Below are 24,079 nucleotides of genomic sequence, written 5' to 3' on the forward strand. Positions count from 1 at the left end.
ATTGTGACATTTAATTTATTTGAATCTTTATAATTAATTAGACGATCCTGCAAAATGATTTATATCCTGTGTTTATGCCAAAATTAAAATTTTAAATTTGTAATATATCTATAAATAGAACATAACACCAGAAAAAAAATTAAAGTTTTTCTTAATATATTATTTGTAAATTATTTTTAGATTAGCCTTAATTTTGCACAGACACAGTCGAAGATACTGACATGGCACTGGCTGAATGGACTTCGGATATAATTGATGTTGTAACAGTTAAAATAATCAGTCAATTATTGAGATTCACGCTATTCAATATATTTAAAAATCAAACTTATAAGCTATATTTTATACTAGACATCTTCGATCACTTTTGGTGTGTGCACTTGAGATGATGCCCTACCCTCATTAAGCCGAAAGTCATATATCAATTAGGTTTTTAAAAACACTTTCTATATGTTATACTTTTCCACTTATTCGTACAGCTGCTTATATTGAGACGAACTCAACAGTGCTCCGTCAACATCATAGTAATACAAATAGTTGTATCAATTAGTATTAAGTAACTAGCGATACCTGCGACTTGATCCGCATCTATCATTTTAACCATATTAGTCCATTTATCCAATACAATCATATATCTCTCATCGTTAAGGCAGCTGCAGCGTTGGTAAGCAACGTTTTCGTTCTACCGTTTTTTCTCCGAATTACTCTGCAAATTAGACGACCTGTATAGCCGAGTGGTTAGCGATCCTACCTACTATGCTAGAGGTTCCGTGTTCGAATCCCGGTAGGTGCAAGTATTTATATGATGAATATGGATGTTTGTTTCCGAGTCATGGATGTTTATATGTATTTATGTATGTTTAAGTAAGTATATTGTATTTAATATATCGTTGTCTTGCAACCCATAACACAGGCTATATATGCCTAATTTGGGGCAAGATAATTTGTGTAAAATGTATGTCAATATTTAAAAAAAACCGGTCACCACGAAAAAGTTTTTTATATTTTGGATTAATATATAGTCTACTAGCTTATACCCGCTACTTCGTCCGCGTTTAATAGTTACTTTGAGCAATTTTTAGTAAACTTTTCTAATAATACACACACAAACTGCTCTTTCCGCTGCTGGCAGCTCTCTTCTATGATACAACGCATATTGTCATTGTGGACAGTCTCTTTAATAGTATGTATGACCAGGTGACCTGTACGCTCCTTTGTCCAATCAATTATTTCCTATTCAATAAAAAAAAGTATTTCCCTGTGAACTTTCATCTCAAATTTCATCCCCATGTAGGTCAAAGTTTCGAAAATGCTCGAACAAATGTTTATAAATTATTTCTTATCAAGTGCCTAAATACAAAGTTTCATGGTTTTATCTTCGATAGTGACGAATGTCATACAAACTGCCATCCCCTATTTCAACCTGTCCATTTACTTTTTTGCAATAAATGGTACCCTATGTCCTTTTTCAAGCTCTAGTCTATATCTGTACTAAATTTTATCACAATCGGTTTGGTGGTTTAGGCGTGAAAGCGAAACAAACAAAATTACATTCACATTTCTGATATTAGTATGGATGACAATTATTGTGGCTTTCTATTCTTAATAGAATTTTCAATAGATAGATAGTAGATAGAGATTACCCCCTCTAACCTCACAAACTTTATCTCTTTATAGTGAAACGTTGCTCTTAATAGTGATTTTCATTATTATTACACAAGAAATAAGCGATTGCTTGTGACTAATTCTAGTACGCTTCATGAGATACATAGCTTTAAGGGTAAATATATACACTTCTATAATAAACTCCCCACCACTGTCCAGGCGTCATCTATAAAGAAATTTAAATGTTTTATTAAAAAATGGCGCTCTCGTAAATCTCACTACTCCACAGCTAAATATCTAAGTGATCCGACAGCCTGGGACTATATTATGATTATTTTATAGCAATAGCAATGACAGTAAAATATTGTACATTTCATTAGAAAGAGCGTAAAACAAGAATTATGGGAGAGTTTCTTGCGCCGCTTCTTCTCTCTCAGAGCGCCATTTGTTTCCGAAGTGCTAGTAGTAGTAGTATCTAATCTGTTAAAAATGACATCAAAAATAATTCTAAAGGAATCAATTATGCCTTTTATGCCTTTATAATTTTAGCATAGATATATATGGCAATATCATCTTCATTAAGTGAAAGTCACTGAAATCAAAAACAACCTCATAAATTATTATTTACCCTTACATATTATGATATACGATGCTAATACAATTCTTGATGAACAGCCTACCTCTGAAGATCAAGTGCTCCTGGATGATGAGATGGAGCGAGTCGTATGGGGCGTAGGTCATCCACCCCGACTGCAAACTGCAAGGGATCCAGTTCGAGATGCAGCCGCACCCATGCCTCATTCAATAGGTAACGATAGGAATCTTAATTGTTAGACAGGATCTTTTTTTTTATGAAACACGGGACGAGACGAGCAAGACGTTCAGCTGATAGTAATTGTTACCGCGTGCCCATTACAATGTAGTGCGGCTCGGGATTCTTGAAAAACCCAAAAATTCTAAGCGGCACTACAATTGCGCTTGTTATCTTGAGACATAAGATGTTAAGTCTTATTTACCCAGTAATTTCAATAGCTACGGCGCCCTTCAGACCGAAACACAAAAATGCTTACACATTACTGCTTCACGGCAGAAATAGGCGCCGTTGTGGTACCCATAACCTAGCCGGCATCCTGTGCAAAGGAGCCTCCCACTGGTAAGATCTCATGCAAGTGATCGGCCAAGGCAAAAGTAATCTGATTGCTCAACGGTGAAATTCACGCTATTTAGTGCTATCTTATAACTTATTTTAAGTCAAAAACCCATTCGTAAAAGTAAGCTTCAGACCTGATAAGAAAGGGCTCAAGGAACTCAGCGGGCTTCTTTTTTTTATATAAAAAATATGGTCACAAAGTAATATCGTACAATTAAACTTATTATTTTTATAGCCTGAGGACGGTCGCTCCATTCCCAATCTGTGCTATTATTAAGAAAGTAATTAATGTAACCTTTTAATCTTTAACCACACAATTTTACGTTTTTTAACCATTCTTTTCAGTTTCGTAATGCATTTGTTTTGAACGTTTTCTGGGATCTTGTTGTAAAAGCATATACATCGCAAACTATACTCGACCTAGCTGAGTAGTGTTATTATAAGTTAATGTCTGTTCCTCGTGTAAACGTTATGGTTATGACAGTTTCTAGCAAATTCACTTATTTGCCTTTGTACAAACATAACATTATCATGAATATATTGAGAGGCAATAGTTAAGACGTTAAATGTTTGTTTCGAGCTGGTTGTCTTGCTTATAAGGGATATTAAAACACGATGACTCCTATAGCTCAGTAGTTAGTGATCCTGCCCACTGTGCAAGAGGTCCCGGGTTCGAATCCCAGTTGGTGCAAACATTTATATGAGGAATATAGATTTTTGTTTCCGAGTCATGAGTGTGTATATACTTAGTCTGGCCATAAATACTGTTACAATTAAAAATAAATAAAATATTACACTTAAATTTGGAATCTATCATTGAATAATATGATTGTTCATTGAGTTTTCTCATTTTGGCGCCAATACATTGTATATATTTTGCGATATTAAAATGGAATGGAATGATTAAGATTTTGTTTACGGATGAGATATTTTTTACAATTGAGCAACATTTTAACAAAAAAATTACCGTATTTATGCTCAAAGCTTTAAGGAAGCTTAAAATTAGCCGAAATAGTGCACCGTGGGCACTATCCGACTTCAGTGATGGTTTGGTGGGGTATTAGCTATGAAGGAGTGACTGAGCCATACTTTTGTGAAAAAGGTATCAAAACATCGGCACAAGTGTATCAAGATACCATTTCTGTGAAGGTAGTGAAATCCCTTAACAACACCATGTTCAAGAGCTCAACGCCATCATCAGAGCTGAAGACTGGCCGTCGTCTAGTCCCGATCTAAATCCGCTGGATTATGATTTATATCCTAGCTATAAATTCTAACTGGCCTCAACGTTTAAAGGACTGTATTGCAGCCAATGGAGACCACTTCGAATAAGCTTTTTATATATAACATTGTTTTATATTTATGTATGAAACTAACGCACTGTAAAAGTAATAAATTTTGTTTGCAATAGAATAATTTTTTTCTTTGTTTCAGTATTTATGGCAAAACTAGGTATAATATATTATATTTTACGTTATATAACATTATACATGCATATTAAACAGACAGAAGCATTAATTTTATAGTTTATTAAATTGTGAACATAAAACGAATTTAAGGGTTAGATACTTATCTAGCTTCTCAGTCGTTTCATGGTTGGTCTGAAATAAAAATTACAAAGCCGTCCTAAAGATCAGTTATTAAAATTACAATGGCAGGTAATTGATACGTCAATCCAGTGCCCCTCAGGATTCTTGCTAAAACCCAAAAATCCTGAGCGGCACTACAACTGCGCTCGTCACCTTGAGACATAAGATATTAAGTCTCATTTGCCCAGTAATTTTACTAGCTACGGCGCCCTTCAGACCGAAACACAGTAATACTTGCACATTACTGCTTCACGGCAGACAGGGGCGCTGTTGTGGAATTCCTAATCTATCCGGCATACTGTGCAAAGAAGCCAACCACTGCTGAATACGCTTAGTCGCCTCTAACGACCTTGGTCCTAGGAGTTCCATTAGTTTTTAGGGGAGGAAGCCCCATGTGAATCGAGATTGAGAATTTGTGACTGATAATATCTAAATTTTCCTTTTGTTTTAGATACTATGACGAGTAGCTCTGAAATGTCGCCAATAAGTGCACACCATAATAGTACGGGATCAGATGTCCAAGTAAGTTTAATTATAATGGATATATAAATAATTTTTGCAGTTCTTCAAGGTATACATATTAAATTTGTAATCAAAATTTATGGACGGTGCAAGACTCGAACCCGCTCCTCTCGTGTTCCGACTGAGCGCTCTTACTTACTGAGCCCACTGTTCGAGTGGATCGTAAATCTTGATATGTCTGTTTAACTCTCAGGTTGATCCTGTAGATGGACTACAGGATCTACTAGCTGCCTAGGATAACCTGCTCAACCCCAATAATTGCATACTAGGAAATTGACTTGAGATGGCGCTCTTTCAAATTGTTGTAAACAATCTGTTATTGTCAAGTGATATCACTCACTTCTGGGATTAATTTTGAATACTAAAATTTGTAACCAAAATTTATGGACGATGCGAGACTCGAACCCGCACCTCTCGCGTTCCGTACGAGCGCTCTTCCACTGAGAAACCCTTTCGAGTGACGTAAAGTTTATAAATCTTGATGTGTCTTTCGACAGGATCTACTTTACAGTTAGATAGATAACCTGCTCAACCTCAATGTTTGCATATTAGAAAATTGACATATTATATTATAACAAACAAAATTGTAGTTTTTGTTTATTATGTCAAAAAAACTTAAAGTTAAAAAAACATTTTTCCGTCCGAGCGCTCTTTCCAACGCTCGCTTCGCTCTCAACCAACTTCTTCAAAGTAGCTTCCATGACTGTTTACCTTAAGCATGTTGGAAATTGAGTAATTAATAAATGGTAAATGCTTGTCAGGTGTCAGGGGATATGTCAGAAAGTTCGTACGGCAATCGTGAAGATGAGCGTCACGTCCAGTTCACCTATAAGCCTGAAGACGAAATCCTCGCTGACTCTCCAGATGATGCGAATGACATCCGACGAGCACAAAGAAACGCGTAAGATGTATTCCTACTGTATTAAATGTGTGTACTGCTTTGACCATGGGGGTTTCTCATGTACCTACTTAATATTTTTTTTTATATGGAAGAGTAGACCGGCATACATACGGGTCCCTTGATGGATGGACTTGATGATCTGAATAATCTCATAAGATCACAAGCCTTGAATCAAATCTGCAATGCAAACTTCGTTATTTTTCGTCAATACCTTCCTATTTTTTTGTGTAAGAAAAATGAATTATAAGAGACAGTATTTCTATAAATGTATTTATTTACTTATTGAAAAGATCAAATGCATCAATATTACAAATGAGTCTTAAAAAATGGTGTACACATAAATGCCGTAACAGGTCTCTCTAAATAAACAAAAAATCGACTAATGAATATTCAACTTAACTCACTTTAACATAATTATATGTGTACTTTAAAAATATTATAAGAACAATATTATGCGTATGATTGCGAATGTAATATACAGGGTGTCCCAAAAAGAATGGATAATCCAAGTGATACCCAAAAATGATTTTTTTTAGAAAAACGTACGTTTTTTTACTTGACTTCACATTCATGTGCACAACGCACACAAATTTATTGAAATTTGTGGCGTTTTTGGTGTCATCTTATTCCTGATAGACTATACTACTAGAAATACATTAAATGATATAAGTATCTGTGATACTTTTTTCAATAACAAAATAAGAACTTGAGTTTTTGACATGAAATTTGATACCAATATAATTTTGGCATAGTTTGAGAGTGTTTCATGTAAAAAAGTATGAAAACGTAAGTGTCCAGCTATTTAAAAAAAATGCGCAGTTCATACAGCTTACAAAATGGTATAATACATCATTTTATTTAATACCACTACGAAGTTAATAAATATATATTTATTATTATATTACTGGAATATTATTCATATTACTAATCTATGTCCTTCCGCCGCGATCCGCTCTCGCCTCTTGCCTCCTCACGACTCAAGCACATCTCACCTATAACTACGTAGTTATAGGTGAGATGAATTAGGTGAATGATTAATTAATTAGATTGTATAAAAATATGCAACAATTTTTTTTACTTTTATACAATTATTTTTATACTTTTTAGTGCATATTATACCTATTGTTTTGGAATAGTGTTTTTGAAGTCGGTTGTTTTTTTGTTAAAATATTTTATATTTTTTGATTTTTAGTGAATTTGAAGTAAACTAACTAACAATTTATCTAAATATACAAAAGTTTTCAATGCAGTAATAAACGTAAGCGCTTTGTAATTTAATTACAGACAGTTAGAAATTCTGCCACAGATCGCCCTTACTGTAAGTCCTTAAGGAGTCCCATTGGTCATCATATTTGACTACGACAATTACTTGACCATAACTATGTTATGGTAGATGACTTAAATATCCGGATAGCATAAAAAGATTCGGCCGAGTATCGTTAATTTTTGAAGTATATCCTTTCCAATAAAAAAAAATCATCGAAATCTGTTGTCGCGATATTGATTTATTCGTAAATTTATCATCCACTTTGTATTTATCCATTTATGATAGCAAATTTAAGACTTTTATGGTTTTCTCATGGATGCCATTGTCAGATGTGGACACGGGAAGCACCAGCTAAATAGATCAAATAAAAAAAGAATTATCAAATTCGATTCACCCAATCGAAAGATTTGAGTTAACAAACATAAAAAAAACATACCGACGAATTGAAAACCTTCTACTTTTTGAAGTCGGTTAATAACTATTATAACAATGGAATATGTCAATATTCGACATAAATAAATAACAATATGAACGTAGTAACATTTAAATTGTATATAGATATAACTATGTACACGTTTCTCTGGTAAATTTTGTTATGACTAATCATGCTCCCCTAGTCGGCTCAAGGCAAGTTTGTCCGAACAAGCGTTACATACTCGAGCGTGACGGCTGAATCTCATTCAAATATGTACTCAGTGCGTTTGAAGAAGTTTTCACTTCAAATTGAACGAACGCGCTCATTATAAACGCCTGAGCTAATTTATACAGGGTACTTCTTTCGTTTACTGATAAAATAAAAGGTATTTTTTAGGACTAGTTTTGAATATTGCTATTAATATGTTGTGCCAAGTCAAGTCTTAAAGAACTATAAATTATTAAAGAAAATGTACTTACTTGCACTTTATAGAACAGTTGTTTTTAATTAACCTATATTATTTTGTCTCCAGTACTTGTTAACATTGACCCATGGAATACGTGACAAAATAGGAAATACCATATATTTTTACATATACATACAGTCTTTAGGTATTTTAATTATTAATCAGGAACTTTGAAAGACGTTTTTGTAGTTCTAAATAGAAGTTTACGAATATCTTTACCTCACGAGTTATCTTTATAATTACACAGTCACATTTCCTTACTGTTATCACAAAATGGGGCATATCTATGAGTTTCTATACTTATTTGCGATAAACTCATAGGTGAAATGATTTTTTTATAGTATGAATTGTAATTATATACACGTATATATTAATACAATGGAAAGGTTAAAAAAAAATTGGTTTTAAATATGGAATATCAACCAACCGAATAGGTATTTGATGTTTTTAATAGCCACTAAGTATTTTTTATTTATAAATATACTTTTACATATATACTTTCCCAAAATATCGAGAACCATTAGATTAGGTTCGTAACACAATTTTTTCGTTCGTTACACAATTTTTTCTCCCTTATATATTCATATGGGGCCACAAATACTTATATATATCGTTTTTACACTTTTTCTCAAGTCAAGTCTGTAGCACAGTATATATATCAGCTAAAACAGTATGGAACCTTCGTACAACCGTTAGATACATGTATAACGCACGCACACAGACGCATTGACGCGAACCGAATAGGTATTTGATGTTTTTAATAGCCACTAAGTATTTTTTATTTATAAATATACTTTTACATATATACTTTCCCAAAATATCGAGAACCATTAGATTAGGTTCGTAACGTAATGTTTACAATCACGAACGAGTAAAAAAAGGACTCCGCGCCGTGATATAAGCAAGTGAAGCACCGTTATGCTAGTGTGTGTGCGGTTACGCGGGATACTAGTTACACAATTTTTTCTCCCTTATATATTCATATGGGGCCACAAATACTTATATATATCGTTTTTACACTTTTTCACAACGCACGACAGCATTTTTCAAATGTTTTATCCAGAAGCAATCTGATCTGTCACAGACGATGACTATTATATTAATACATAATGGCCGCCTATCGGCATGTAGTAGTGTAAGTGAGTGTGTGGAGCTATGTATTTACACGTTAATCGGCTTGTTTTGGTGCTACACTGTTATGTAAGGTGACACGGAGTCCTTATTTTTTTTCTAGTCCGTGGTTTTCAATATTGTTGCGAATAGGATCCATATGCTGACTTTAGTTAATAATTAGAATTACAAACAAAGTCTTGACGATTGACGATCATTTATATTCATATGAAAAACATGATGAGTAAAATAATAGATAACGTATAAATGTATATTTTAAAACTAAAAATACTTACAAGTTCTAGTTGATAATATATGAATTATAAATGTCATCAAAAAGACAACTTGTACAAATACCAAGTCTCGCAACTCAGTTCTTCTACCGTAAAAGTTGTGAGATCCATGTCTGTCAATATATTCAGACCCAACGTAAGGATATTTTTGTCTTAAGTTAGTTCTTATAGCGACGATATTAATTTAAAAAGTATATTTTCTGTTTTACGACCGTTTTGAATAACCTGTCTATCTTTAGTTTAACTTACGGATACATTGCTCTCACTATATAATGTCATAATCTTATCTATCCATTATGCCCAATATAGTTATAGTCCAATGCTATCTGTCAATAGGTTATTAAAATGTAAGTAAGCGTAAAAGGATAGATTTGTCTACGTCTAGTAAGTTAAACTAAGGATAGATAGGTTATTGAAAACGGCCGTTAATTAAATAGATTAACTCGGCCCTTGGTTTTAATTATTACACAATGTATCTCAGAACTGATACATATTAAATTAGATTGTTTACTGCGATGGCCAATGGCCCCCAGATTACTATCCCGTTCTGTAAGCGCCATAGACGTAGAATATACTAGCGTATAGACTTACAAAGAGTTCGAGAGAGAAGACCCTCGCTCACGGAGATAAAGCAGAGTAGAAAAGGAAAGCGGGTCTATTGTGACAGTAGTAAATTTTTATTGATACGTTGTAAACAGTATTTTTAATATCAGAACTAACTAAAGAGCACACATTGGCAAATCAAAATTGATCACTCATTATCGGGCTTTCAGATCATCTGTACGCTAATATTATGTTTATTCTAACCCCCTTATTCATAATGGTCCCCTAACTTTAAACAGCCGCTTAGGAGTGTTTTTTCTCATTCTGACTTAGGTCAATAGAAGAAGACAGAGTGAGAATTAGCAATGCTTTAAGTTAGCAGACTATTATGAATAAGGGGGTAAGGCTGTAGCACAGTATATATATCAGCTAAAACAGTATGGAACCTTCGTACAACCGTTAGATACATGTATAACGCACGCACACAGACGCAGGTCTCAAAAAGCCGATAAGAGGACGTCGCACTTCTGCTATAGCCTAAACATTTGGATTTGGTACGGATTCGGCCGGCCCATCGGACGGTCCAGTGGGCGCCGTACTTGGTACGATCCGGACGGTAATAATAATAATTTTGTGCGATGGACATGGCGACCTACTATGGAACATAGTCCGCTACCTGTCCGCGGATGTCCGATGGATCGGCCGTACCAAATCCGATCATGTGTTTAGGCTATTAGTCGCGCGAGCCCTGCGCGTGCCGCGTTGAGACACGCATGACACCTGCTTATGTATGCGTGCATTAAATCTAACGTTTCTTCGTTGTTTTCATACTGCTTTAGCTGATATATATACTGTGTCTATGGTAAGTACTGATTTGCTGGCAGCAATGATGATGGCCGAATTCGCTGAGTATAGTCGGATCCAGGCAATCATGGGCGTTGCCGTTCTTGATGTATATAAGGCCATAACCAAAGTTCGATCTTTAAAGTGCAGGTGGCAAGTGCTGCAGTATTATTACTGAAACAAACTCGGTTTAAAAATTTTCAAATACATCATTGAAATCCCGCCTTCGATAATCAGTTCCGATAATATTTATATGAACCTGAGGTAAAACATGAATTACACTAGAAATCCTGAATGTGAAAATTGTCAAATACTTCTAAAAAATAGCCTTAACCGCCGTACTCATAGTCGTTTAAGGAATACTTAAATAGCTACTTAGTATAGCATAAAAATTTTCACTCCTATATTGACTTAAGGATTCCTTAATAGGCCTAAGGAATATCTAAGTTTACATATCGTCGGATCTATACTTAAAAGGTTAAGGAGTAGTTATGACGTGTAAATATTGAGATAAACTTGTCTATTTCTGAAAGTTAGTGATAGTGCACTCACTGGCCTTACGTTTGAGAACGATGTGTGAAGACTTTAACTAAAATGTATCCAGAGGCTGTCTTCTAATGTTCTTCGTACTTTTCGGCAAGACCGCACCTGGTCATCATCATCATCATGTTGACCAGTTGCGGTCAACAATGGGTTGTCTGGAAGTTAACGTTTTGGTATAACGTCATAAGTATTTCGGTATAACGGTTTCGACTTTTCTTATATCCCTGTCGTATGTGTTACGTTATTTTAAAAAGTTATACTTCTTTTGGCGCTTTAGGGAAATATTATCAGAATGAATTTTTACGATACTCGTGTACACCATCACGCAAATTCGACACCCTGACGTTAGCTGGTCAACTAGACCATTTCTATCAACAATCATGAGCCTCTTGTGACTGATATGTCTACTGAACCATAATTCGTAATTCGTAATTCATAAGTCGAGATCATAGAAGCGCTCTGTTAATTACTGTTTTTTTTTTCACGTTCGAACGTGTGCTGTGTCGCGATCTTGAATTTAATATGCTTACGAGAATAATTTGTTTATTGAGTTATGCCTGTGGTATATGGTCGTGCTACGGACGTACAAGACCGGCGGTGAGTGGCCTGGCCTCACTGCATGGTATATAGGAAATGCGTCATCTAAATGTATGTAAATCTAGACATTTGTATAATATACGTTGGGGGTAATGCCCAGTTTTGGCCAGTGCCGCCCTAAGAACTAATTTTATTACCAAAAAATACCCTATTTATATAATTTCATTTTTATTATTCTCAATACATAATTTCAATTTATGAACCAGTTTTAAAATAATAATAAAAAATCTCTTATTGTATAAAATAGTTTAATGATATTAAATTACACGTTATTTAACTAAATAATAATTTTTTTTTTGTATTTAATACCTTCTTTATTACAGTATTGTTTTTTTTTTCAAATGTAAAATAGTAGGTACGAGGAATAAATTTTCTTATGGATTTTTGTTTTATTACGCCAAGCAATAATAACTTCTTGAGTAACTTCGTACATAAGCACACACACTCACACACTTTTTTTATTATCCTGGAATCCGTTGGATGAGGGTAGCACAGGATTGATTATCTTTGGGTGCTTTCGGTTGATATGATGATGCCGTTTATTCAGCTCTTATTATTCCTCTGGTGTTACTCTATGGCTCGCGGTGATCACATTCTATCAGTTGAACCTTACTTATGCTTATTTATATAAGGAAAAATAGAACATTATGACAGTTTCATAAATTCGTAGAATCTTTAGCGGCTGTCTTATACTATCGCAATCAATATATTAAATGTTGCAGTTACATAAGATGATTATATTTGGAAATTGGCTTGTCTGCTTAAAACTATCCACGCGGAAGTCAGCTGGGCACGTTAGTTGTGAGACGAAAATAGTATAGAAAATCTCGTGACTTTGGCATTGTGTCGAGATCATAGAAGCGCTCTGTTAATTACTGTTTTTTTTTTCACGTTCGAACGTGTGCTGTGTCGCGATCTTGAATTTAATATGCTTACGGGAATAATTTGTTTATTGAGTTATGCCTGTGGTATATGGTCGTGCTACGGACGTACAAGACCGGCGGTGAGTGGCCTGGCCTCACTGCATGGTATATAGGAAATGCGTCATCTAAATGTATGTAAATTTAGACATCTGTATATATATTATACGTTGAGGGTAATGCCCAGTTTTGCCCAGTGCCGCCCTAAGAACTACTTTTATTACCAAAAAATACCCTATTTATATAATTTAATATTTATTATTCCAATAAAATCGATATTGATATATGCAGGAAAAGTCGCGGGTGGACGCTTGTATCAAACATAATATAAAATACTTGCACTACAGTTTCATCACTTAAGCAAGCCAGCAACGTTTGCTCATAAATATTTTTTTTAAATAAACACATAATAGTAGGTTTTACAGTAATTCACACGTGATTATTTTATTACATTATTAATACATTAGTAAAGAAAACAAATTATGGCGTTCCTTATTAAAAAACCGGACAAGTGCGAGTCGCACTCGTCCACCAAGGGTTCTGTACATACTACAAGGTACCTGTACCTATACTTATAAAAAGGGAAAAGGTTTTTTCCATTCTTCGTCATAAATCAAAAACTATGCATCATAAAAATAATTAAAAATCTGTTAAAGCTTGTGACAATGAAGCCCGTTCCTTGCAAAAAGGTTCTGTTTTTTTATGATTTATTTACAAAAGTATAGCTTTCATACTTTTCCCTATACTTGAAGTATAAGGCGGTGAGACTTGCCAAAATACATACATAACGGGAAATAGCTTATAAATTTTGATTCCCTTGAAAGTGTCAAAATATACGTTTTCTATAAACAATCGTACCTTTTGTGCATTCTTTTTTTCATGCCATCATCATCATTTCAAGAGACTGTAGACTTAAGTATATCGTTTTCAATTCCAACTCAATACCCCCACACGTCCCAGAGATAAATTGTCTTGACAGACAGACAGACGGACGGGTGGTCGTAATCCTATAAGAGTTCAATTTTCTTCCTTTTAAAATACGGAATACTAAAACAAATAAAACTACAAAGCGTAAAGTACACCCATAAGGCTAGTTGAGTTATAACTGCGCAGTTAATTATGATAATATCAATAAATGACGCCCTATTTATCCCAGCCATGGGCTTGAACTTCGCGGTCCAATGAAACATAACTACAAGCAACGTTCCGGTCACCAAGCATAATGACACTTTGCGCTGTTCGACAACCAAGGCCTTTTTACCTTGAGAACCAATAATTAATTACTGATCATGCAGTCAAAAAAGAGCTTATTACATTGCTGTTATCGCTTAGCACAGATTATTCGTGCAACTTGTATGAGTTGTTTCTGTTTTCGCCATCTCTCTATGTTAGAGGTCATTCGAGTGCGATCATGCACTAGACCGCCCACAGCAGATTTGATTTGGTCGGTCTATCGCATAAGTGCCCTTCCGCGCTCTCTGACATTCAGGAATACATAAATAAATGTAAATCCACAAGGTGAAACGTGTTATTTCGGTATTGTGTAGTTGTTTACTCTATCTAAGAATATGTAATAGTAGAAGTAACACTATGCATGGATGCATAATGTAGATTCACATCTTGTTTTCTGAGTATCTCTTAAAATTGAGCTGCACGAAATGAAAAGGGGAATTACATGTTTTTACAAGCTTTTTATTAGCTTCACCTTTATGTATGTTTGTTTGTATGCGACTCATTTGGACGCGATTTTGACCCACTCTATACGGCCAGATTTCGTTCCAACTTTGAAGATTTATGGAGGACCGATGACTATACATAAATTTGATAAAAATTATTAAATTTGTCATTTTGCTAAATAAGATTTTTGTTAATTTATATAATATCTTCATCTATCGTCGATAAAGCAGGAATTGATGTTAATTTTAAATTTCAAACATTATCTCTAACCGATTTATCTAATAAAGAAAATTTTCGAATACCAAAGAGATTTTTTAATTCAACAATGCAAATAATAGTTTAAAAAACTAAATAAACACGATTTTCATAAATTAGCTAAACTTTTAGTTTAACAGTTTAGCAGCAAATAAATAATAGTTAACAACCGATGTTATGGAAAATTGATGGTAAAAGTTAGCGCTCTCACTGGATTTGCAGCACGGTAAGTTGGTACCCACACTCCACCGTCGGCTGAAACTACCAGTACAAAAAGATGGAGTAATTGTTCGTATGCCACTTCTTGCTGGTAATTATTTGAGAGTAATGCGTACGTTATCGCAAAACGTTTAGTTTCTGTTCATAGACGAAATTTCTATGGTACCTTATGATGAGATGCTTTGTATGATCGACTCACGCTTGCGACAACTGAAAAACCCGACTACTTGTTTTGGAGGCAATTTTGTTTTACCTGTTTGTGATCTGATGCATCTACCACCTGGTCGAGGACATGAAGTATTTCAACAACCAGGACATATGAATCCCGCTACACACTTGCAGCGACTATTCCGCCTTGTTGAACTCAAACAAAACATGCGTCGACAATAGATACGAAATTTGTAGATATTCTTAACGCTCTAAGAGTTGGAGAATTGACTTCGAAGCCTCTTGAAATTCTTCTTGGAAAAGTGTCTACAGATACGACTGATCAGTTCTTGATTGAGAAAACACTAAGAATCTATCCAACGAATGACCAAGTTGCTTGATTATAGTAGATATTCTTAACGCTCTAAGAGTTGGAGAATTGACTTCGAAGCCTCTTGAAATTCTTCTTGGAAAAGTGTCTACAGATACGACTGATCAGTTTTTGATTGAGAAAACACTAAGAATCTATCCAACGAATGACCAAGTTGCTTGATTATAGTAGATATTCTTAACGCTCTAAGAGTTGGAGAATTGACTTCGAAGCCTCTTGAAATTCTTCTTGGAAAAGTGTCTACAGATACGACTGATCAGTTCTTGATTGAGAAAACACTAAGAATCTATCCAACGAATGACCAAGTTGCTACATATAACGGATTAAAGATTCTTTAGAGTTATAAAGAAAAAGGGATAGTTATCTATACAATTAAATCACAAGACCAACTCATTGATGCGACACGAAATTAAGGTAATAAAGACTTAGATTCTGTGATGCCTAGCGATATCAATAAAACAATCTTCCTAATGTTTTGAAAATATTCGTTGGAGATAAAGTAATGTTGAGGTCGAACATTGGCGTCTCAAAAGACTTCTCGTCAATTATATGCAGATGACATTCCATCAGTACGTATCGATTTCGGTGCAGATTGTGTTTACATAATTAAATCAATAGCGGAACAGTTCTGGCAAAATACAGCTATGGAACTGCTGAGAGACGAATGTTGCCATTGATTCTGAGTTGGGCATCGACCGTCCACAAGATGCAAGGCTGTATAATTGATCATGCATTCATTTATCTAGGCTGTCGCAGCTGCACATGCTTAAGTAGCACTTAGTCGAGTAATATCTTTGGACGGAATTCAAATTGAACTTGATTGCTCAAAACTAACAGGTAAAACCCCATGTAACAGATGGCATTCGATGAAATGATTCGATTACGAAGTAACTCGTAGTAAAACTTGTCGATATTACTTGTTTGGCCATAGCCATTAAGTCTCACTGTATATATATTAATAAAGTTAAAATATTTGAATGACTTCTAAAATCGAGATTATACTATTAATACAGGTGTACACAATATGAATAATTTGGAAAATAATTGCAGTTACTTATAGTTATCACGGAATGAATAGTAGATAAGAACAAATAATAGTTTAAAATAAAAAAAATAAGCTATTATAAATAAACTAAACTAAAAAGTAGAAAATAAATAATAGTTACGAAAACTATAAAACACGGATTTTTATTAAAAATCGAATTAAAAAATAGAAAATAAATTTAAATAAAAAATAGTGTTAAAAATTTTCATGAATAAAAATTAATAATAGTGCAAATGAGAAAAATATATCGGTAGATATTACATGCTACTATATACTATTGACACCATGCACCTTACTGGTTTTTTTAAATAAAACATTGATTTTTCTAATTTACACTAGTATTCATGTATATTCATCAAAATTTTTAACACTATTCTTAATTTAAATTTATTAAAATATATTTAAAATTTTTTAGTTCAGTTTTCTATAAAAAGCGTGTTTTATAGTTTTATTAAACTATTATTTATTTTTGATCTACGTTATGCTACAAAAAGATGAGTCGAATATAAACGCATAGTAGAAAATAGGGAAAATGATGTTTAGTATCAGCTAAATCCGCCTGAAAAAGTTTGCAATTCAATAACACAGCCTCAAAAGTTAGAATCGTTTATTAGTTTGATGGTGTTGAGCTCCAATTGTATCAAAAAGAAGGTTCATGAGAGATTCCACTTTTAAACCTTGAGTTTTACGGATTTTAAAAGGGGTGTAATGTGGGAAATATTTTGTTAAAAATTCTAATTTAAGTTTCGACTAACATTAATACATATTCACACTTCACAAAGTTTTTAATATTTACAGCCAAGCCATTTTCCAAAATGATAACAACAATAATAATAAAGTTACGAAAGAGGAGGACAAATAACCGCACTAGGTTTCCCAAGACTAAGTGATCACCGGCGCCCACACTTTCCTGCATAACCAGGATTCAGAAGAGCGTTGCCGGCTTTTAAGGAAGGTGAACACTTTTAACCAAAACACTTTTATTTATTAAGCTTTATAATACTAACACTAATATTTAAAAGGGATTTTTTTTGGGTTCACCTAAAACTCGAAAACAATTAGCCCAATTGAAATGAAACTTTGCACACATTTATATGGCGACGTGACCACTCCGACAAATATAGTTACGTTATTGCCGAACAGGTGGCGCCTGCCACAAGGCAGTGATTTTATCTTTTGAACCATAGCTCGAATTATCGAATTTTTTAGGTGAAGCGAATCAATAAACAAGCGATTTAATAAACACAAACTGTGAATTCAGACTATTTTATTAGAAGTTTACTTCTCTCTAAGAATTTATTTCTCAAAATTACTTAAATATTGTTTATTTTTGAGTTAGTAAGACAAAACAAAATTTTGGCGCGTTAAGGCAAAATTATCATAGTGACTTTTTTCGATACGCGCTCGCACCGTCACGCAAATTCAACACCCTGACGTTAGCTGGTCAACTTGACCATTTGTATCATACGTCAGCTACCAAGCCTCTTGTTACTCACATATCTACTGAACCACAACCAATGGACGACAAATAATTTTCAAAAAATTAAGAGAAAAAAAGGGTGTGTTGTGAACGCACGTAAGAAGTTATTCTACTTTGGCGTAATAAAACAATAATCCTTAAAACCAATATTTCTCGTGCTTTTGACGTTTGTAGAAAAACCAAAATCAAAATAAAGACTAATCTAATGAAAATATTATTAAACCGCTAAATTTAGGTAAATAAGATGTAATTAAAAATCATAAATTTTTATAACATATCATATCAGCCGGAAGACGTCCACTGCAAATTTCAGCGGCGTGAACGGTACTAGTGCATTTTTCCGAAATTTGATTGAAAAGACAGACGTTCGGTACAAGAATATATTAAACCACTTCACAATAAAAAATTACTTTAAAGTAACATTCATTTATTTGTTTCCGGTAATTGCCACATTCTCAATATTTAACACTAAAAAGTTTTTCAAAAATAAAGCACAATTTAATTTTTACTTATATGTACTTACCCAAATGTAAAACTAGTTTATAATAGACATCCCAAAAAACTATAAGTATCTCAAATTAATTGAAATAAGTCTGAATACTTACGCTCTATTGTAACACCCGATCGTGTAATTGTTGGCGGCAAATATTTCTTTTACTCAAGCTAACGTAAATTAAAATATAAAATATTATTCACAGTCGTCATTTGCATCCCTACAAAACACGTAAATACTCCCTTCAAGAGGGTGCGAGGGGTGGTGGGACGTCTAACTTCGGCATATACAACGGAGAAAGGAGAGTTTCAACGATCCCAATGGAGGAAACCCTAATGGAAGCGGATCAGGATGATCTTCGAAGTCATCGCAGTGATGATCCACGCGCATTACGTAGGCATCTCATTCAACCACGAGTGAGTTACACATTCCAAATAACTTTGGTGTACTTTTTGGATTTTCCTAACACATGTGATATAATGCTTAAAAAGAAGCAATCATAAATATTGGAAACGAAAATAAAATTTTGTGTTTGTCTTTGTATTTGTACTTTTAAACATATAGATATATTATAATTTAAAATCTATTGTCCGTTTATTAAGAAGAATACATTAAAAATATTTTCAATCTTATCAAATATTTATTTTTAATTATTATTTATACTCATAAAAATACATTTTATTAGGGATCAACTGTACACGTTGGTAGAAGAGACGGCGGTGATAAACTTCAAAATTTGCTGACCGACGCCACATTCAAGAAAATATTCGACCGCAGTCCACATTCGGTAAGGAAAACAACATTATTGTGAACATACACTAAAATATGGTATTATCTGACAATTTTCCGTATCTGCAGGTAGTGATAGTGATAAACTTTAAATCACGAGATAGGCTTAGTTTTATAAAAGTACAATTTTGAGGAAGCAGATTGGCAGTACAAGTCACGATGTCTGTTATGCAGGTGTTTGTCCAGCTAGACGAGTTGTTAACGACAGATGATGGTGACGCGGAATGGAAAGAGACTGCTCGTTGGATCAAGTACGAGGAAGACGTAGAAGAAGGCTCGGACCGTTGGGGAAAACCACACGTGGCGTCGCTTTCTTTCCACTCTTTGCTAAATCTACGCCGATGTCTCGAGACAGGCGTTGTACTGCTCGACTTAGAGGAATGTGACTTGCCTGGAGTTGCATACAGGTACTAATTATAATAAATAACATTATCGTTCTCGTAACGTATCGTTCTCGTACTTTTATCGTAAGTTGTCACGTAAATTAGAGTGAAACGTTAACTAAAGGTATGATCATCTATATGCAATTAATATGTCTATTTATTCTAAAGGGTTGTAGAGCATATGGTGAAGGAGGGCTTAATTGAAGATGACGATAAACCAGTTGTACTGCGATCATTGCTATTACGCCATAAGCATGTTCATGATGATCGGTTCAGGTTTTCAATCAGCGGGAAGAAGTCTTCTTACCACAGCTTACAGGTAAAATGGATCAAGTTTTACAATGTTTTGAAGAATCCTTCTATAAATTGTTAAAATTTTATAATATTACCTGTACTTCCATTATGTTATCTATCATAATAGATTATTTCAATTTAAATGCTCATCGCGACTATAAAATGTTGATGGTAAATTTTTCCTATTGAAACGGTTAAATTATTTTTAAAAATAGCTTCCAGTCAGTTTAATTTGAATTGAAATAATTTTGCACATTCGAATATAATATGTTGTGCGTAAAAATTTGATAAAACAACGATAAGTGTAAATTTTTATCATATTTATTGACAGTCTAAGATAACGGTAATACGTGTGGCTTGATGTTAATTCCGTGATGCTTAGACTATTCAAGGTTATCGTAAAGTAGCGAATCTTTATTGACTACTGTTTGAATTCCCATATATAATATGAACGAGCGACCGTCCGCAACTTACTAGGTTTAAATGAAACAAACCATCTCTTGTCTGGCGCGCCACAATATCAGCTCGAAACGGTGACCAAATGTCTGTCTGTGAACGACTCGATCGCGTGGCGTTGCGTAGAGACGTCGCTTTATTGTGTATCTTCTACTGCATCTATCACGGGGAGTGTTCCGAAGAGCTGTTTCACCTTTCCTGCCGCAGAATTCTACTACTGCACGACACGCCACTAGATGTGTAGCGTTCCTCCACGGTCCGTTTTTCAAGGAACTTGTGCGGTGTTTCCGGAATGATATGGAAACCTTAAAAAAACTTCTCAAAAGGAAGTTGTCCTGAATTAACGGCAACGCTCTTGCGATTCCTCTGGTGTTGCATGAGAATGTGGGCGGCGGTGATCACTTAACATCAGATGACCCGTACGCTCGTTCGTCCTTCCATAAAAAATACTATGTTTTGTATTGCAGATGGTTATATCTACTGTTATACATGACCATATGTTTATTGTTAGTCTTATGAACAGTTATGAAGGTAACCACAACACATGCTTGCTCATGTATTAAGTTTTGACATACTGGAATACAACCCTAAATGATACCTGGAACTTGCCACAATACATCAGTTTCAACGATTCTAAGATTAGCTAACACAAATTAACAAATACAATAAATCTAAAAGCTACTGCTTTGGCCACAGTTATACATATATATAGATTTCGCCTGAAGGCAGGTATGGATATAAAATTAGCCCGCTAAACTAAGATTTGTTTTCTAGTAGGAGTCAATGTTATTTTCTTCTGTCAATATTTAGAACAAAAGAAACTAAATATATTAGATCACAGATAATATACCAAACTAAACTAATTGATGAAACTAATACTCAAATCATATATTTTACCAAGAGCTAAAACTATATATATATATATATATATGTATTATAATTTAAGACCATAAAATCTATATTAGATTAACGGTAATATGTCTAACTTAATTATTACTAAATATTTTAATTAAGATGCTATCGAACTTTAGCTGATTCTCGAAGTAAAGCCTTAGTTTAGCCGGCTAATCTTAAGTCTATGTAATGTGCACTTACGAAGAAAATGTAGTAGATATAAAAAAATCTCATTTGTCGTTGAGTATATAGATGTAAATAAAATGTGTCACCAAGTTATTATTGTTTAGCTGTATGTTAAATGTTTTAACTCTTAAAAACTTTAAACTCAAAATTTTATTGCGCGTAATGTTAGTTACGTACGTTACCGTAAAATCTTCTCGTCCCAAAGACAGTGTCTGAAGACGAAGGTTTTTAACCAGTGTGTGTTGATAGTGATGAGTTACGGTACGCAGACGTGGTCGCTCCGTTTCCCTTCGAAATCGAATCAGAAATGAGGAGATCCGTAGGAGAATCAAAGTTAACGACACAGCCCAAATGATTGCGATACTGAAGTGGCAGTGGGCAGGGCACGATTTGGTCAAGATCGCCGGAATATGTTGGATGAGGGCAGCGCAGGCTCGATCGTCGTGGAAATCTTTGGGGGAGGCCTTTGTCCAGCAGTGGACGTCTTCCGGCTGATGATGATGAATGTTAGTTAAAGTTTAGAAGATAGAGGTAAGATAGGTAGTTTAAAAATAAAGATACAATATTCATAATGACTAAGAGGCATAAAGTATAAAAAAATTACGCAAATTCTTCCCTATATTTTATTAAGTACTAAAAATATAAATAATTGACGTCAAGGATCTATTTATGTAAAGCTTGTTTAGATAACATCCTTCGTATTGAACTCGATCCAGAAATTTGTTATTTCGTTAGGTACTACCAGGTTACATTATCTCTGGACCTAACGTTGATGACGTCACATCGTCGCTTTGTTGCGGTGTGCAAGCATCACTAGGATATTATTATTAAATATTTTTTTTTCAGTATTATAGATTGTACAGGTGTGGTGTTATGATGCTGATTATAATCATGAATAATGAATGTTATAATCTAGGTTAAGTAAAAAAGAGTTTTTACTTTTCTGGGCGTACCATTATAGCGACACAGAACAACAGAAACTACAGAAATATTAACAGCAAAAGTCACAATGTAACAATGAAAACTTCAAAAACAAGGCAGTGATAGCACGAAAATATCACAACATGTACCTAACGGTTATGTAACTGAAAACTGTACATACACAACAGGACGAGCGCGAGGGGGTGAAAATGTAACGGGAGGGGGCTTCTCGTTCCAGCGAGATCCAGAGATATTGTGGCCGTGTAATATATATCTAATTTATATCAAATAATAAAAGAGTAGTGTGTAGGAAGTAAAATTATCATTAGAATTATTAGTTGAATCTTGATTTAATAATTATGATACAGTCGCTGTGGCTTGAAGATGGAGCTTTGATGTCTGGACCAAGTGGAATGCGAATGCGAATATGCTCATTGGGAGCCAACCAAGAGTCCCATCGGCGCCATAGTACTCACCACTTCGTACGCAATATTTCAGTGCGCGTGTGACCCCAACCTTTTATCACCTCAGCTCATGTAGTCATCATCTCACAAAAGAAAGTGTGTGTGTGTTCTTCTGTACGCACGCAATAAGTTATACTTCTTTGGCGTAACAAAACAAAAATGCTTAAAAATCCTTTCCTCGTGCTATTGTAGAAAGAACAATATAGTAATAATGCATGTATTAAATACAACCAATAAAAATATTACTACGCCGCATTTAGTCTAGTTAAATAACGTTTATTTAAATATGATTAAATTATTTTTATACAACTATAAAGATATGATTTTTTTATGTTACAACTTATTTAATTCTCGTATTGACGAGAGTGGTTCAGATGTGGTTCAGTAGATATATTATGAGTTACAAGAAGCTTATGGTACGGCTGTAGCATGATACAAATGGTATAGTGACCATTTGTTTCATACTTCAGCTACCGTATTAAACTATTACCAACTAACTTCTGGGTATTGAATTTGGGTGTCGGTGAAAATTTTTCCCTAACGCGCCAAAAGAAGTATAATTTTTTTTTAAATAGGGAGAAACTACATGTCATTTATTTACATCGTTCGTTATACCTTGCCTCATTGAGTTATTTTGTTTCGCTATTCATACTTTGTGTTTTACTTTTTGTCACGTTGGCACAAGACGCAATTACGTTAAACGTGTCGAACGAATGGCTGCTCATCAATCACGTAGATGCTCAATATAGATTGTATTCTTATTTGTGCATTCCATTGTACTGGCATGATAATTTTTCAGAAATATTTCCATGAGAACTGTCGTAGATTTGCTCGTAGATATATGCTTCTAAAGGGCAAACAAATATCAATTCTTACTTCTACTAAATAACACTGATAATGTTTAGAAAATGAATAACGGCTTAATGTAGAAAGTTGCCAATACTTTTATTGTTTTTCTAAGTAATCTCCGTTCATCTCTACACATCGTCGCATTCGATGGAACCACTGAGAAAAGCAGTGGGCCCATTCTTCCTTAGGGCTCTTTTAGGCATCTTTAGGGCTCGTAAAGCTAATACTTCGAAATTTTTCTTTAGTTCTTGGGAATAAATAAAAGTCGCAGGCCGCCAGGTCGTTGTCGTGGTGTAGGAGGATTTGCCGCCAATTCACAAATGAATGCAATATACTACATTAGGTTACCAAAGAGTTCTAAAATTTAAATTCAAA

The 24,079-nt window shown here is 34.3% G+C and overlaps 1 protein-coding gene across 5 annotated transcripts in view; it reads left to right on the plus strand.

The window, feature by feature from the left end:
* Nucleotides 1–24,079, plus strand: part of LOC126978547 (anion exchange protein 3-like) — an 84,014-nt gene that overhangs the window by 45,801 nt on the left and 14,134 nt on the right. For 4 of the 5 annotated variants that reach the window (XM_050827479.1, XM_050827478.1, XM_050827477.1 and 1 more), the window contains exons 2-9: nucleotides 2,278–2,410; nucleotides 4,793–4,863; nucleotides 5,625–5,764; nucleotides 18,674–18,884; nucleotides 19,154–19,255; nucleotides 19,432–19,664; nucleotides 19,809–19,959; nucleotides 22,760–22,873. In XM_050827479.1, coding sequence (XP_050683436.1) covers nucleotides 2,278–2,410; nucleotides 4,793–4,863; nucleotides 5,625–5,764; nucleotides 18,674–18,884; nucleotides 19,154–19,255; nucleotides 19,432–19,664; nucleotides 19,809–19,959; nucleotides 22,760–22,873 — 1,155 coding nt within the window. The remainder of the gene's footprint in view (nucleotides 1–2,277; nucleotides 2,411–4,792; nucleotides 4,864–5,624; nucleotides 5,765–18,673; nucleotides 18,885–19,153; nucleotides 19,256–19,431; nucleotides 19,665–19,808; nucleotides 19,960–22,759; nucleotides 22,874–24,079) is intronic. The other variant, XM_050827480.1, reaches the window with a different exon arrangement.

The sequence above is a fragment of the Leptidea sinapis genome, chromosome Z (assembly GCF_905404315.1).
Source record: "Leptidea sinapis chromosome Z, ilLepSina1.1, whole genome shotgun sequence".
In the NCBI taxonomy this organism is placed as follows: Eukaryota; Metazoa; Arthropoda; class Insecta; order Lepidoptera; family Pieridae; genus Leptidea; species Leptidea sinapis.